Source organism: Staurois parvus, unplaced genomic scaffold, assembly GCF_062004578.1.
Source record: "Staurois parvus isolate SC_StPar_1 unplaced genomic scaffold, SC_StPar_1.0 ptg000071l, whole genome shotgun sequence".
NCBI lineage: Eukaryota > Metazoa > Chordata > Amphibia > Anura > Ranidae > Staurois > Staurois parvus.
The window spans coordinates 467,778-482,885 of NW_028317867.1; the positions used below are offsets into that span (position 1 = coordinate 467,778).

General features: G+C 42.0%; 1 protein-coding gene across 1 annotated transcript in view; it reads right to left on the minus strand.

The window, feature by feature from the left end:
* Positions 1–4,449: 4,449 nt before the first annotated feature.
* The window catches only part of LOC149469389 (uncharacterized), a 119,018-nt gene continuing 108,359 nt past the window's right edge, over positions 4,450–15,108 (minus strand). The window contains exon 10 of the mRNA XM_089669318.1: positions 4,450–4,557. Coding sequence (XP_089525444.1) covers positions 4,450–4,557 — 108 coding nt within the window. The remainder of the gene's footprint in view (positions 4,558–15,108) is intronic.

Here is a 15,108-nt window from a genome sequence, read left to right on the forward strand (position 1 = left end):
TGACATACACCCATCATAGTGTTTGGATATTTGCATACCTTCACCCAGGGGTGGACTGACAACTCATGGGGCCCCTGAGCAATAAGGGATCATGGGGCCCCTGAGTCCCTGCCCAAACTCAAAAAAGCCTATGAAAAAGGTACCAGGGGCATCTCATGGGGCCCTGAGTTTCCAAATGGTCAGTCCGCCCCTGCCTTCACCCATGAGCCAACCCACCATTTGCATCAGAACTGAGAATTCCTAAGAGTACTGGGGCAGCTGTGATGTTTTCAGTAAGCTATGTACAGCACCCTGCCAGCCCTTCCTGCCAATCAATATCTGCCTGAATTGCAGAGAAGTAAAGAGACCCAAGATTTCACTAGGTGTAAAATAAGCCATGTAATGAGGATACAAAGATTTTATTTGAAAATTTCATTAACATGTTCATGTAGGGGAAAAGGGCAGGACCACGTAAAGCATATTATATTACTGTGAGCATATTAAGCTTCAGCTTTAAAGGAAACCTGGGATGAAACACCACTGTCAGTAGCCAATGTAAGAAAAATGTCAGAGCTTCCACTATGTCAGCAATGGGCAAACTACGGCCCGCGGGCCGTATACGGCCCGGCGGACCTTTTAATCCAGCCCGCGGAGCGTGGCAAACATCGGCTGTCAGAATGTGTGTAGGCGGGGCAGCGTGAGGAACGTGAGGGGAGCTAGGCTCGTCTCACAGTCCGCCCTGAAGACCGGAACGGCGCGGGAACACGGCGAGAGGAACGCGCGGAGCAAAGGTAAGTGAATTGACACAGTGGGGACTTGGCTTACTACTTGGGGGGGAATAGTACTGTGGGGGATGAAATACTGTATGAGGGATGAATTAATATGGGGGATGAATTAATATGGGGAATGAATTACTATAGGGGGGATGAATTACTATAGGGGGGATGAATTACTATATGGGGGATGAATTACTATGGGGGATGAATTACTATGGAGGATGAATTACTATATGGGGATGAATTACTATATGGGGGATGAATTACTATATGGGGGATGAATTACTATGGGGGATGAATTACTATATGGGGGATGAATTACTATTGGGCATGAATTACTATATGGGGGATGAATTACTATGGGGGATGAATTACTATATGGGGGATGAATTACTATGGGGGATGAATTACTATAGGGGGGATGAATTACTATATGGGGAATGAATTACTATGGGGGATGAATTACTATATGGGGGATGAATTACTATGGGGCATGAATTACTATATGGGGGATGAATTACTATGGGGGATGAATTACTATATGGGGGATGAATTACTATGGGGGATGAATTACTATATGGGGGGTGAATTACTATGGGGGATGAATTACTATATGGGGGATGAATTACTATGGGGGATGAATTACTATATGGGGGATGAATTACTATGGGGGATGAATTACTATATGGGGGATGAATTACTATGGGGGATGAATTACTATATGGGGGATGAATTACTATGGAGGATGAATTACTATATGGGGGATTAATTACTATGGGGGATGAATTAGTATATGGGGGATGAATTACTATGGGGGATGAATTACTATATGGGGGATGAATTACTATGGGGGATGAATTACTATATGGGGGATGAATTACTATGGGGGATGAATTACTATATGGGGGATTAATTACTATGGGGGATGAATTACTATATGGGGGATGAATTACTATATGGGGGATGAATTACTATGGGGGATGAATTACTATATGGGGGATTAATTACTATGCTTACTATGGGGGAATATTACTATACTTACTATGGATGACACATACACATCATTCATCTACTCTTGGTCCGGCCCCCGGGTCCAATATATGAACCCATTGCGGCCCTCAAGTCAAAAAGTTTGCCCACCCCTGCACTATGTGCTATTGAGGTACAATAGGTATTTCTGCATCTCTGTGCCCAGTGGAAGTGCAGAAAACAGAGGGACAGCAGCCATGTTCTACAGATAGCGGCAGTAACCCCACCCTATCGAAAATGCCCCTTTTCTGGTAGCATTGTGAGCAGCGCCTATCTGACAAGCACTGACCTGGGACAAACAAGGTTAATTTTTAACTTCTAGCACACCTCTACATTGAATTATGAAAGACATTATATGTTACTGAGCCTATTAACAACATGCTTACATACAAAAACATCCTATTTTAGCTCATTAAGGGCAAACTATACCACACTCAGCTTTGAAAGATATTGCCAACTGTCTGGCCTAAAATGTCCATGTGTTTTGTGAAAATAAACACTTTTTTGCAAATCTGTGATGCTTTTATATAGTTTTGTGGCTCCTGGGCCTAATGATGTAAACCATTATGTGGAAAGAACTTTCTTCCTACTACTTTACTTGTAAGGAGGGGTAGTAGTATAGGCGGTTGATGATGGACCTCTTCTCCATGTTTTCCCATTAACCAATTGGGCACCAAGTCTGGGTCAAATGAGAGGACTACTCCTGGGGTGGGTTCTTCTGGGCTATTCTAGGCACTTATAACAGGATCATTCTACTTCACACATATGGGGGTACCTTTACTCTTGTGCCCTTTTCACCAGTGCCCTGGGACAAGGCTGAGGCAGCTGTGGGGAAATACTTGACCTTAAGGTGGCCCTCTACTTTTAAAGATGAACATACACCACATATGCTTGCACCATAACTGCCCTGCAGGTAACGCTCGAGTCCCCATGTAAATGCACATCTTCCCATTGTAGTCTGCATTTAGGAGGGACACACTGAGCAATGTCCACAACCACCTGTCCAGCATTTTCCACTGCTGTTCCCAGCAGCGCGAGCTCCACTCGTGCACTAACATGACTCTTGAGTTTACGTACCTATGTACAGGATGGTGACCTCTGCAGTTCGAGTTCACGCCTGCTACTGTGGGATACAGACCATGATGGAAGGAGTGCCAACAACATTTCCCTCGCTGCTAGAGGCTTGTCCACCTATAACAGGTACACTTTACTGACAGACTGCATTAACCGACTGTAGACTTTCGTTGCCCATGGCAACTATGTGTAGTACTGCACTGCGATGTCTCTTTCAGAGCTAACTCTTCATATCCCAATATGTAGTGACCCACAGCTGTAAACTGTGGTAAAGTGGTGACAATTACTTGCATTGCACACCTTTAAAAAACCTCAGAACAAGCAGAAGACAAAGTTCAATGCTTTGCTTTTATTAAGATGTTAAACATTACAGAGTTCAGTGGATAAGAACAGTCATTTTTCATAATCCCAGTCCCTAATGCTAACTCAGGCTGCCCCTGCATACCTGCAAAGGTAAAGTCCATATGCTAAAGGTCCATCAGTGGCATTCCCCAGTAGCTGTTGTCTTCAGGTCAAACCCCAGGTCTGATGATCTCCTACATCGTGACATGCTTCCAGAAGTTAACATTTGGCTTCCTTTCAGCACCATCTGGGCTCAAAGATTAGGTTTTGCTCAACATCCTCCTGCTCCGGACCACTGTCCCTCTTATATATCACAGGACCAGTGGGTGGGAGCCAAGGAAACCTGCCAAGCCAAAGACCCCAAGAAAAGCATTAGCCCTAACTGTCCCATCCATGGCAGCACCTAACTAGCTGATTTGCAACCCACTTACATACTACTTTTAGTTATGTAGGGATAGCTATATCCATACTTATGGTAATAGATGCAAATGTGAGGTCCTGAGACTTAAAACAGCAAATAGCATGAAAACAGTAAACAGCTCTTTTTTTTCACAAACAGTCATAATCAGTAAACTTATTTGTTTTTTTGCCTTTTCTAGCTCTACTGTAAAGCTGGCCATAGATCAAAGGAAAGTCCGGGAGGCCACGCTAAAGCACATAACCACTTTGTTGTATAGAAAAGCAGCTTAAAAACACTATAGTGTATGCCAGTGGGGGAAAAGAAGATTCACACATAGGTTAGTGCGATACTCCCACTCTGGTTGACTGAAACATACAATGTTTGTGATTGAAAGCAACAAAGTTACCATATGCTAGTACAAGATCTGCATTTCAGGTCCAGCAAGTGATCGTGGGTTCCAGGGGAGGACATATCTGCACAAAAACCCTCTGAGATTCAGGCACCCATTTCTACGAGATGTGGGTCAGGAAGGTACAGAGACCCCTTCCCTCTTTTACATAGACCTGATTTGGAAACTGAAAGTGAAGATTGTTTGATGTTAGTGAAGTTGCACATTATAAACCATAAGAGTTTGGCATTTTGCAAAACCTACTCTTCCTCTTCATCCATATGTCTATCTGCATGTCTACCATTTGCAGTAAATAAATGTTGATACTTGGGAAGAAGTTAAATGGGAGTGCAAAATGTGTTCTTGTACAGGAGTCCTTAGGTGACTTTGTCCACTGCTGGTGGTTTCTGCAACAAACAAAAGAAAATGGGAGCTGCTGGTTGCATTAAAACATAACACGATTAGCTGGTAAATTGTGATGCCAAGCATACTGGGGGTGTTGTAGACATCTTATAGAATTCTGTTGGCTGCTGTACCATAATTGTGGGTGTTTGCGGCTGATTCATAACCTGTCACAAACAGGCAAGAAATAATTTTATCTCAAAAGAATTTTCACAGAGCCTGCCTTCTGAACTGCAGAGGTGCTGTGAGGAGTTTCAGGAGGCGGAGTCAGCACAGGAATCATTGCTTGCCATCAGCAAGGTACCATGGGATATGTAGTTATTAGAAATTGAAAGAAAACTCTCAACCAGGACAGCCAATTTGACAACATGGAACAAACCCTGTGATGTCAGATGCTGGGTGCTGTGAAAGGGGCATGACTACATGTTTCGAGGCAGTAATGCCTCTTTCTCAAGCCTTGAAATGCATAGCCATACCCCTTCATGCCTCCGATGTCTAATATCACAGAGTCTATTCTCACACTATCAGATCATCTGCCCTGCCTTGAAGCTGATGGATCCTTCCATTTATTGGACTAGACTGTTATTGCACAAGATCACCATCTGATGACAGCCCCAGTACATATTACAGGTGCAATTTTCTTTTTTAGTAATAAAAATACTAACATTACAGTATACTGCACTTGGATTGCACCCTCTGGTGTCTCTTTGACATAATATCATGTGTACTCTCCAGCGCTCCAGGAAATGAATTGCCAAAGAGAAGCCAAGGGGACCAGGACAGAGGTGGCCTAAAGATAATGCTTCAGGAGTGCATCCCTCCTCAGACGGGGAAATTAACCACTAGAAAAAGAGTAGACAGGTGGCGCACACACCTAGTGCATTAGCCAAGATTTATTCAAAGATATAAAAGACAAAAACATACTCACAGACAAAGCATGTATAAAAAGCTTTTGCATAATAGAGATGGCCACAACAGCGAGCAAGGTGTTCCAACTGTCAGTGTGGTCAGGAGGCTGACACGTTTTCCTCAGAGCTACTCGAGGAAAGGGACTTATCCCTGAAACGTGTCAGCCTCCTGACCGCACTGACATTTGCAACACCTTGCCCACTGTTGTGGCCATCTCCATTATGCAAAAGCTTTTTATACATTCTTCATCTGTGAGTATGTTTGTTTTTGTCTTTTATATCTTTGAATAAATCTTGGATAATGCACTAGGTGTGTGCGCCACCTGTCTACTCTTTTTCTCTTTGACATAAAGAAAATTGATTTTTGTTTACACACAGTTGGATGATTGTTAGCAAAGCTATATCTCATTCACTAAGCTAGATTTATGTATTCTATTTTCTAAGTATTCTTTAGGTTTTATTATGCAAAACCATAAATAAGCTTTTTTTTTAAAAAAAAGAAAAAAAGGATATACGTGTGTGATATAAGTACATGTTACTTAATAACATATCAGATGTGTTGATCATGGCTTGGTAAAAGTTGCTGACAAATGAAATATGATTATACAAATATAATAAATGCATATATGCTATATAATGAAATCACTGTTACATCTTTAAGTTTGTGCACTAATTCTGAATGCTAACATTTCCATAAAGAAACATTGTAACTGAAAATACACTGCAATGTTTTCAGATAAACCCAGGTAAATGACTGCCAACTGCAACTGTGCCTATGTTGTGCAATCTGGACATTATACTCAGTGAGATAAAATAAGCAAGTCCCTTCTGTGTAATTAATTATACAGAGCAGGGTTTTACAAAGGAAAATAAACTGTCGCTGTGCATAGCAGGGGAAATAGTGCCATGTGTTCAGCACATCTTTTTTTATCATCCTTTAAGATAGCATTTGGCTTGGCACATAGTTGAGAACAATTTGACTTTTTTTAAATTCACAATGCAAATACAGTACAAAAAGTACACAATTGTTTTACTTTATGCGTGTGTGATGAGAAATGTAATAATTCATCTGAGCATTCTGATGCTAAACTAAAAAAGTGAAGATTTGCTATTTTACTGAGAACAACTAGATATAATAATTGTTCTTTAAACAGTACCCAGAAAAACTGACCTTTTGTCTTTAATTTCTTCTGAAAAATAGCAGTGCACTTCCTGTGCCTATGCACTTTGGTACCTTGAGCCTTATCACTGCAAATATGTTTGAAATCATCATCCTTTGGTCTGTGGCTCTCTAATTTCTTCACCTGTTCTGTTGCTTCGTTATCATTTGTAGCAAGACCCCCTTAGGAGTCGCTGAGTTATGTTTGGACTCCCTGTCATTCTGGACCCCTTTCTGAAAGCCCAGCCCCTGCTGACACCACAGGATTCTTTTGACCAGAGTAAATTACCACTAGAAAGTAGACTCACACACAGATTAGAGTAAATTTATATGAGGTTTATATTAAAGTGACACTAAAGCTTCGGGTTTTTTTTTCCAAAAAAACACAAACATATCTATACTTACCTGTTCTGTGCAATGATATACAGATTAACACTTCCCTCTGACCTATCATAAAACAATGACAAGCCTCTGTTCTGTCACAAGTGATGTGTAGGGCAATTAAAGCGCTAGGAACACGTAACGTGCCATAAAACATCTACACAGATAGCAGCCAGGTGTGGGTGATCTCTCTGAGACCTCTGCCCAATTCTCAACTTAACAAAATCCACACACAATTCATAAATCCAACAGGACCAACACACATTAATATTAAGTATATATTTGAATGGGGAATATCACAATGAACAAACCAAGGTCATATTTGACTAAGTTAGCAAAAAAACACCTTTTTTCTTTAAATATTTTATTTGTACCATTTTGACATTTCCATTATTAAACTCCATTTTAAAAAGTGTTAAAACTGTCCCTAAGGCTTTTAATGCAAACTAAAGAATCCTTTTCTCTTGAAAAGTGCTACTGTATATGACAAATCTCTGCATATACCTATCTGGGGTGACAGTGTGTGTACAGACATTTATTTTTCATTTCTGTTATTGCTAAGATTATGAGTTTCTGCCTTTTCAGTCAAAAGGTGGTGGTGGTAGCCTAAAGAGTTAATTGCTTAATTAACTTAATCCAGTGACAATTGCTCTCTGACTGCTGGCACCTAGATTGTGCCCCGTGAGCTGGAAAATTGTTGTGCCGGGTGCAGCTGAGAGTGGTATTATTACATAAGTGACAGCACGGTGTGAGATTAGCTGGGCCTTTGTCACGAGTTGGTGAGAAGGGCAGGGGACAGGCACTGTGTTCAGTACAATACCCAGTGAAGTGACACACAGAGATGAAACAAATCCTACATAAGTTGTACATGTTTATTTACAGTCATCTCCCCCATATGTCCATTCAAAGTGCAGAATTTACACAGGACCTCTCAGCTCTGAAAAGCAGGGGGCGGGGAGCTGAAGTTACAAAAGTAAAGAGAGCTCTGAGAGCCCATTGGAGGCTAGGGACACACCCTCCTTCACACAGGAAACAGGAACAGAGCTGAGGCTGTCAATCACAGGCTATGCCCTTCCCTGTCACTATTTTTCTCTTGACATCAGGAAAACTCTTAAAAAGTGGCTCATACTTATAGCAGTGGTATGAGGCAGTGGACAGAAATGGCACTTAGTACTCTGGATTGAGACAAGTACACACTATAGAGGGATATGCTACTGTATGTTCATATTTCATGTCTGAGGTTTATAACCATTGTTAAGTGGAAATAAAGCCTCCTATTCTTTTCAGCCAAAGAAGTTGCCATCATAGACTCTTAGTTTGATCTGCAATTGCCATGGTGCTGCACATGGGATCAGTTATGATACCAGCCATTTGATGATTTGACAGTTTGGTTGAGAAAACAAGCAAATGTGACTACATTCCCGGCATGCTGGGAATGTAACTGTTTTCTGAAGATGTTAAAATTATGGGTTTGTTCCGCTTTAAGTGTTTCAGTGTCATCTATTTTTTGCAGCCATGCTTAGCTAGTTTTAAATGAATAAAAATATTAAAGGCTTCCTTAGATAAAGTACCTTACTTTTTCATTTTATATTTACTGTTCCCTGAAAGTGGCCTGCAGAACAGCCTGCCAGTAGTCAGCTCCTATTCCTTTCCTATTTTTGAGTATTAAAGGCTACAGTTCTATATACACTCTCTGTCATTTTTGCAACTCATGCACAGATACAGTGGATCTGTGTGAAAACCATTATTTTTAAATGTCAGATTTTAGTCAATCCTTTTAACAAGTTGGTGACTTTGTAGCTGGGAACTAGAAGCACACATATTTTTCTAAGACTAAGGGCTCGTTCACACGTGGCTGTTTTACCAACGCTTGCCAAACGCCCCTATAGCATTTGGCAAACGTTGGTCTGGCGTTTGCAGAGAGTTTTTTAATGCTCGGCAAACACTCCGCAAACGCCGCATGCGCGGTTTAGCGGCAGTTGCTAGGTGTTTGCGGAGCGTTACAAACGTCCCACAAATGCCTATAATGCTGTTTGAATGATATTACCGTTCTGCAAACGCCCCCAACTGCGTCGCAACCGCACCGCAAACTCCGGCCGGGCACCATAGACTAGAATAGGAGGCTTCAACGCCTCCTGACTCGACCAGAGGCGTCCGTTTTGCGACGCGACACAAACGCTCCCGGTACAACAGCAACATGTGCTGTAATGTGCAGAATTGGCAGAGGTGTTTGGGAAGCGGTAAAAACGCTTCCCAAACGCCTCTCTGCCGCCTGCACACAATGTTCGTGTGAATGTAGCCTAACACTCAAGAACTAATCAGCATGGTTTCCAATCATATGATCACCATGGCAGGACCACCATGGTGATCTATGAATTTGTTTTGTAAAGCAGAACTCCAGGCAAAACCTTTTTTCTTTGTCCTTGTTGCTGATCTCCTGCCTTCACTGAATATGTCCTTCGTCTTCTGGTTCACTCAGTACTTGCTCTGAAATAACCTATTCTTTTTCAAGTCATACCATTAATTCTCTTTGGTTTCCTGTTTTTAAGACCAGTGGCTGCTCTTCCTCCTATTCCCCCAGCCACTGGCCTTGGCACAACCCCTCTGTAGTTCTTCCTCCAGGAAGCTGTGATGTATTTCCTGCTTGCTCACTGTAGTGGGAGGAGTCAGACTCCTGGTCTGTACCTCCCACACAGGCAGTGTTCTAAGAATGACAGCCCAGGACAATCTGGGTCTGTCCCGCCTCCCATAGCTTCAGCTAGGAGTCTCTGCACCTCCTCTACTAGTAACAGTCTATATACTATACATATAAATCTACGTATTTGCAGAAAAAGAGGCACTGATTTTTAACAGATACAGGGCAAAGTGATCTGGAAGCAGCAGCAGCATTATCCAACATTTCTCCTCCACTGCCGGCTGCAGCCTCACACAGTCATCTGCATATTATCTGATCTCTGTCTCAGTCTGCTGTTTCCCTGCCTTGGAACCTCCCCCTTTGTCTTGATGATCTGCATGTAAGAGAAGTGTTCTGTGCTGTGGATTTCATGACTCCTCACTCTACTCCTGACAGATCATTAAAAATCACAGTCATGTGCAAGGGCAGACTGACCAATCGAGCACTTGGGCACTGCCCGAGGGCTCGGGGTCAGTAGGGGGCCCCATGAAATGCCCCTGGTACCTTTTTTATAGGCTTTTTTGGGTGTGGGTAAGGACACAGGGGCCCCGATGATCCCCTATTGCCCGGGGGCCCCATGAGTTGTCAGTCCGTCCCTGGTCATGTGTACTAGGAGGATTGAGATGGTGTCTATAGTCTATAGATTAAAAACAGAATGTCAGGGCAATTAGTTCCTCTTCTGTTACGATTGGAGGGCGAGTGATCACATGTGAGGATAGCAGTGGCAGCTGGGGAATGTGTGGGTATATTTTCTTTTGCAGTGGGCAAGTACACATTCAACATGTACAGACCTATTATACCCGCCCACATTCACTACAATTCCCAAAGGTTGATGGGAAGTGTAGTTTCCTGAGAGGAGAGGATATGATGTAATCCCTGCTGTTACACCTCCTCCTTGGCAGAGCAGATGTTGGTATTTTTGGAATTACAGAGATGACTTCCTGAAAATTCAATTAAGCCTTTCTCTTCAAAGGTAAGGAATTTCACAAATGTATCAACTGTTTTGTGTAGGGTGGTGTACTAATGGGTGATTTATTTTGCCTATCCTAGAGTTCTTTAAAATAAAAAAATATCTCAAGCCTGCAGATGGCATTGTGCCTCTCTCTGTGTTCATTCAGTGTGCACAAAAATGAGATACAATGTTAGCATTACAGTATGTAACATAAATTACTACTAAACTATTCACTATTAACCACTTGCCTTCCGGAAGATTTACCCCCTTCATGACCAAGACATTTTCTGCTGTGTAGCACTGCGCCACCTTAACTGACAATTGTATGGTCATGCAATGCTGTACCCAAATGAAATTTTATAGAATTTATTCACACAAATAGAGCTTTCTTTTAGGTGGTATTTGATCACCACTGGGGTTTTTATCTTTTGCGCTGTAAATGAAAAAATACTAAAATATTGAGAAAAAAACAAACAAAATTTTTTACTTTTTGCTATACAACATATCCAATAAAAAAATTTAAAAAATAGAAATTCTTCATAAACTTAGGCCAAAATGTATTCTTAGAAATATCTTTGGGTAAAAAAAATCCCAATAAGTGTTTATTATTAATTGGTTTGCATGAAAGTTATAGCATCTACAAATGACACTATACAGTATATATACTGGAATTTTTATTTTTATACTATTTATACTAGTAGGCAGCGATCAGTATGGCAGGACTGTGATAGTGTGGTAGTCAATCTGACACTGGCTAACTGACACTGACATCACCAGTGACACTAATACAGTGATCAGTGCTAATAAGATGCACTGACACTGGACTAATAACACTGGGTAGGAAAGGGTTAACATCTGGGGCAATCAAAGACTTAACTGTGTGCCTAAAAAGTGTTAATGTGTTAACTTTGTGGTGCTTTTACCAAACAATGTGCCGGGTTTTATTCCCTTTGCAGGAAGACAAAAACTGCCACATCATTGCTGTCAGTAGAGAGATCTGTGTTGCATGCCAGATCTCTCTCTGACATCCGCTCTGTGCATGAATCATTGGCCGGAACCTGCTAATTGGCATGTCCTGTAGCAAATGACAGCACAGCTGGGTTGGCGCAAATGTCCTCTACCCAGAAGTCCTAGATCACATGTGTGTATATATATATATATATATATACACATGATCCTGCGCAGAGCGGTTGCAATGTAGCTTTACTGCCGATCCTAAAGTAGTTAAACTGTTACATTTCAAGCTATTATGTGTAAAATAACTAAAACTGATTTTTTTTTTACATTTTTGCAAGTTTTTAAATGTTTAAATTTATAATAAATAACATGAGTGAGACAATTATTAGGCAGTCCACCAAACAAAAAATATCCTAAAATATATTTAGGTAGACAAATTAGTCACAAAGTCAAAGTGACCAACATACTGTATTTTGTGCTGCTGAATTTGGTCTGCCAGCCAGGTTTCTGGTTACAAAAGCAATGTGATTAGAGCATTTTTGCAGTCTCGTGTTATTATTTAATCTAATTGGAGATTGCAGTCGAAGTGAATGTTGTCATTCAGCCTTTAAATGTTAAAGCAGGACCATCACTTTCCCAACTTAAAGTACAACTTCTACAACTAGAGGCAAAATGTTTTAGTTTTGGATAGAGTAGAGAAGGCTTAGAACACCTATCAAATTTATTGTTGTCTGTCTCCCTGTTATGGATATTCCCTCTCTCTGTTTGTCCTGTTTACCATTATCATTGAAAGTAAACTAAAAATCCCAAATTTTGGGTTGTCCCCAGAAAAGTAATAGAGGGGAAATCTTCCAATGGGGACACTAGTTCTGGTGACTTGGGGCACAGATGGCAAAAAATAAGGTGACAGGGTTTATAACCCTCCCTTACTCTATCCAAAATGAAAGAAAAAAATGGAAAATTGTGTCATACAGTAATTTTCCTTTCCTGATGTCAATCCATGGCAGCATACATGTGATATAGCTCCACTCCTATATCCACCCACAGGAACTGTGTATATCTATACAATTCTGACTGAGAGCAACCTCTCCCATTCTCCGTACAATCAAGATCAAACAAGGGAGGGTTCACAGGCTACCATGGATTGGCATCAGGAAAGTAAAATTACGGTAAGTATGATACAATTTTCCGTTTTCCTGATGCCAACATGGCAGCATACATGTGATAAATAACTAGCTAAATAGGCAGGGCTAAACTGTATAATAAAACTGCATTACATTGGACATGAAATCCTAGACTTCTGTTGAAGTCCATTGACGTATAAACCCCTGGATCATCCCTGTAGCGCCTGAGGTGGGTGCTCTGTGGTATCTAGCCTGCTTCTTTGCAAAAGTCTTCATAGACACTTTGCATGTGCTGTCCCAAAGGTAGAGATGAACCTGTCTGAATGAACCTCTGTCACTTCTGGAGGCTCTTGCCTGACTGCACTATGTTTTGAGGATAACCTTGACACTCCAAGATGACAAGGTTTACTGCAGCTTCCTCCTATGAATTTGCCTGATGTAAACATGAACAGCCTCCCAGAGGATTTAAACTAGGAAGCAGCTTGAAGGTAGGTATCTTAGATACCTGGTACATCCAGCTTGTGTAGGGTAGGTACCGTCTGTACCAGATAGGATGGAATCACCAATTTGTAAGATGAAAACTGAAGCCACCTGGGGACAAAGGTGCTCAAGGGGCATAAGCCCCAACTTGTTCAGAAGAAAGAAGATGTAGGGGCAGGTCCAAAATTCTGCCCCCCCCCCCCCCCAGTTATCAAGGAGCACTGCTTCTTGAGTGATGTCCTACTGAAGACTCCTTTCTATTGGTGCAAACAAAGTCATGGCAACGTAATCCAGTGCCAGAATAAAATCCCACAGGGGAAATGTTTTTCCTCCTCAGGGCAAAGTCTCAGGACCAACCTCCTGAAATGCTCACATGCTCATATTCCCTGATGAAGCTGAAATGGCTGAAATTTGAACTCTTACAGTACTAGGCTAACCCCCAAATCCAGAACTGGGTGAGGAAATAAAACTCCTGCTCAGCTGCAAAGACTGTGAACCTGTTCCAGACTTCAGAGTAAATGGTATTTGTTGGCATCCTTCCTGAAACCCTCCAGGATTTACCACTGAAAGGGGATGGCCCTATTCCTTCAATCCTTCCCTCTCAATTTCAATCCATCCTGGGCCAGGTATTGTAGAAACACTGGTAGCTGAAGTGCTTGGTCCAAACTCCAGTTCCATGGCTAGGGTAAAGTCCAGACCTGCAGGCTAATCGGGCATGCGTGTTATCACAGTGAGACTCTCGGACAACAGTCCCCCCTGGAACTTCATGACCAAAGGCAGTAGAGGAAAGCCATTTGCTAGGCAACTATTTCTTGGCTGAGCGAATGTCCACTTCCTCCACCAATGGGTGAGGGTAGCATGAGAGGCAGCTTGTAAAAGGATGTTGATGAAAACAGGATCAACTGAGGGAGACCCCATACTTGAGTGATATGGGCAAGATCTTTTTGATTAAAGACCCATTCATTGGGAACCAAAAACACCTAGCGCCACAGCCCCTTTTAGCATCCTGGGCACCCGCAACCTCTAAAGATTACATTTGATCATGGACATGATAGTTTTACTTCCATTGGAACAGGACATTGACTTTCCTTTATTTCCAAACACATGACACTGCTGCTATGTTAACATTATGCAGAATTATGCGCACATAATAACTGCAGGTGGCAATCCACCCTGTAGCACAGGCATCAAAGGTGACAATAGTCCCAGATAATGAACCTACCATATGGGATCAAGTGCTCCCCTATCACACCCATAACCAGAGACTGCACATCTGAGGAAAAGCACTTAGAATCAGCTCAAATGCCAGCTTCTGTGTTGCAACAAGGAAATTCTTTGGAACATGCAGAGAATGCAGTGTGCCCAGGGTAGCATAGGGATGCAAGACATCATCCTTTCAGGAGACCCCTGAATTGGGAAGCTTGACAAAACTGACAGAGATACCATGTTCCGAAGATGCTCCCTGCTCCTTGGCCTATTCTGAGAAGGAACAGAAAAGTACTCACTTGAGCACTGAACTAGGCTCCCGTATTGATTACTAGACGGGTCTGCTCCCACTGTTTTGACACCTCCAATCCAGTCAAAACTTCTCAGGCTGGCCAGATGAATACCCTTTTGAACTAGTAGGTGATCTGAGCCCTGGACCAACAGTAGAATACCATCCGAGTAATGATGGATGCAAAGCACCCCATTTGCTCAGAGGGGCTATGCAGAGATTATGACCTTCATAAAGGTCACCTGTGAGGTAAAGAGTCCTGAAGGAAGGTATGCAAACTGGAATTGTCAATCACCCACTGAGACTCAGTTTCTTTAAACTCAACACCAGTTGAATCTTCAGTCTTCTTTGTACAAACACGGAAGAGAATAAAGTCTGTGAGGGAGGACTTAGAATCATTGCCCTTTGCAGTCATATTATTGATGTACTTAAAGAGGACATCCACCTCTTGAGCAGAAAAAGTTACTCTGGCCTGGATGAAGAATGATTCTAGAGGGCGATGTCTGAACCACCAAAAGTAACCGAGTTTTACCATAGAAGGCACCCATGGATCCCAAAAATGGGCTTTATCATCTGGTCGCTGAATCA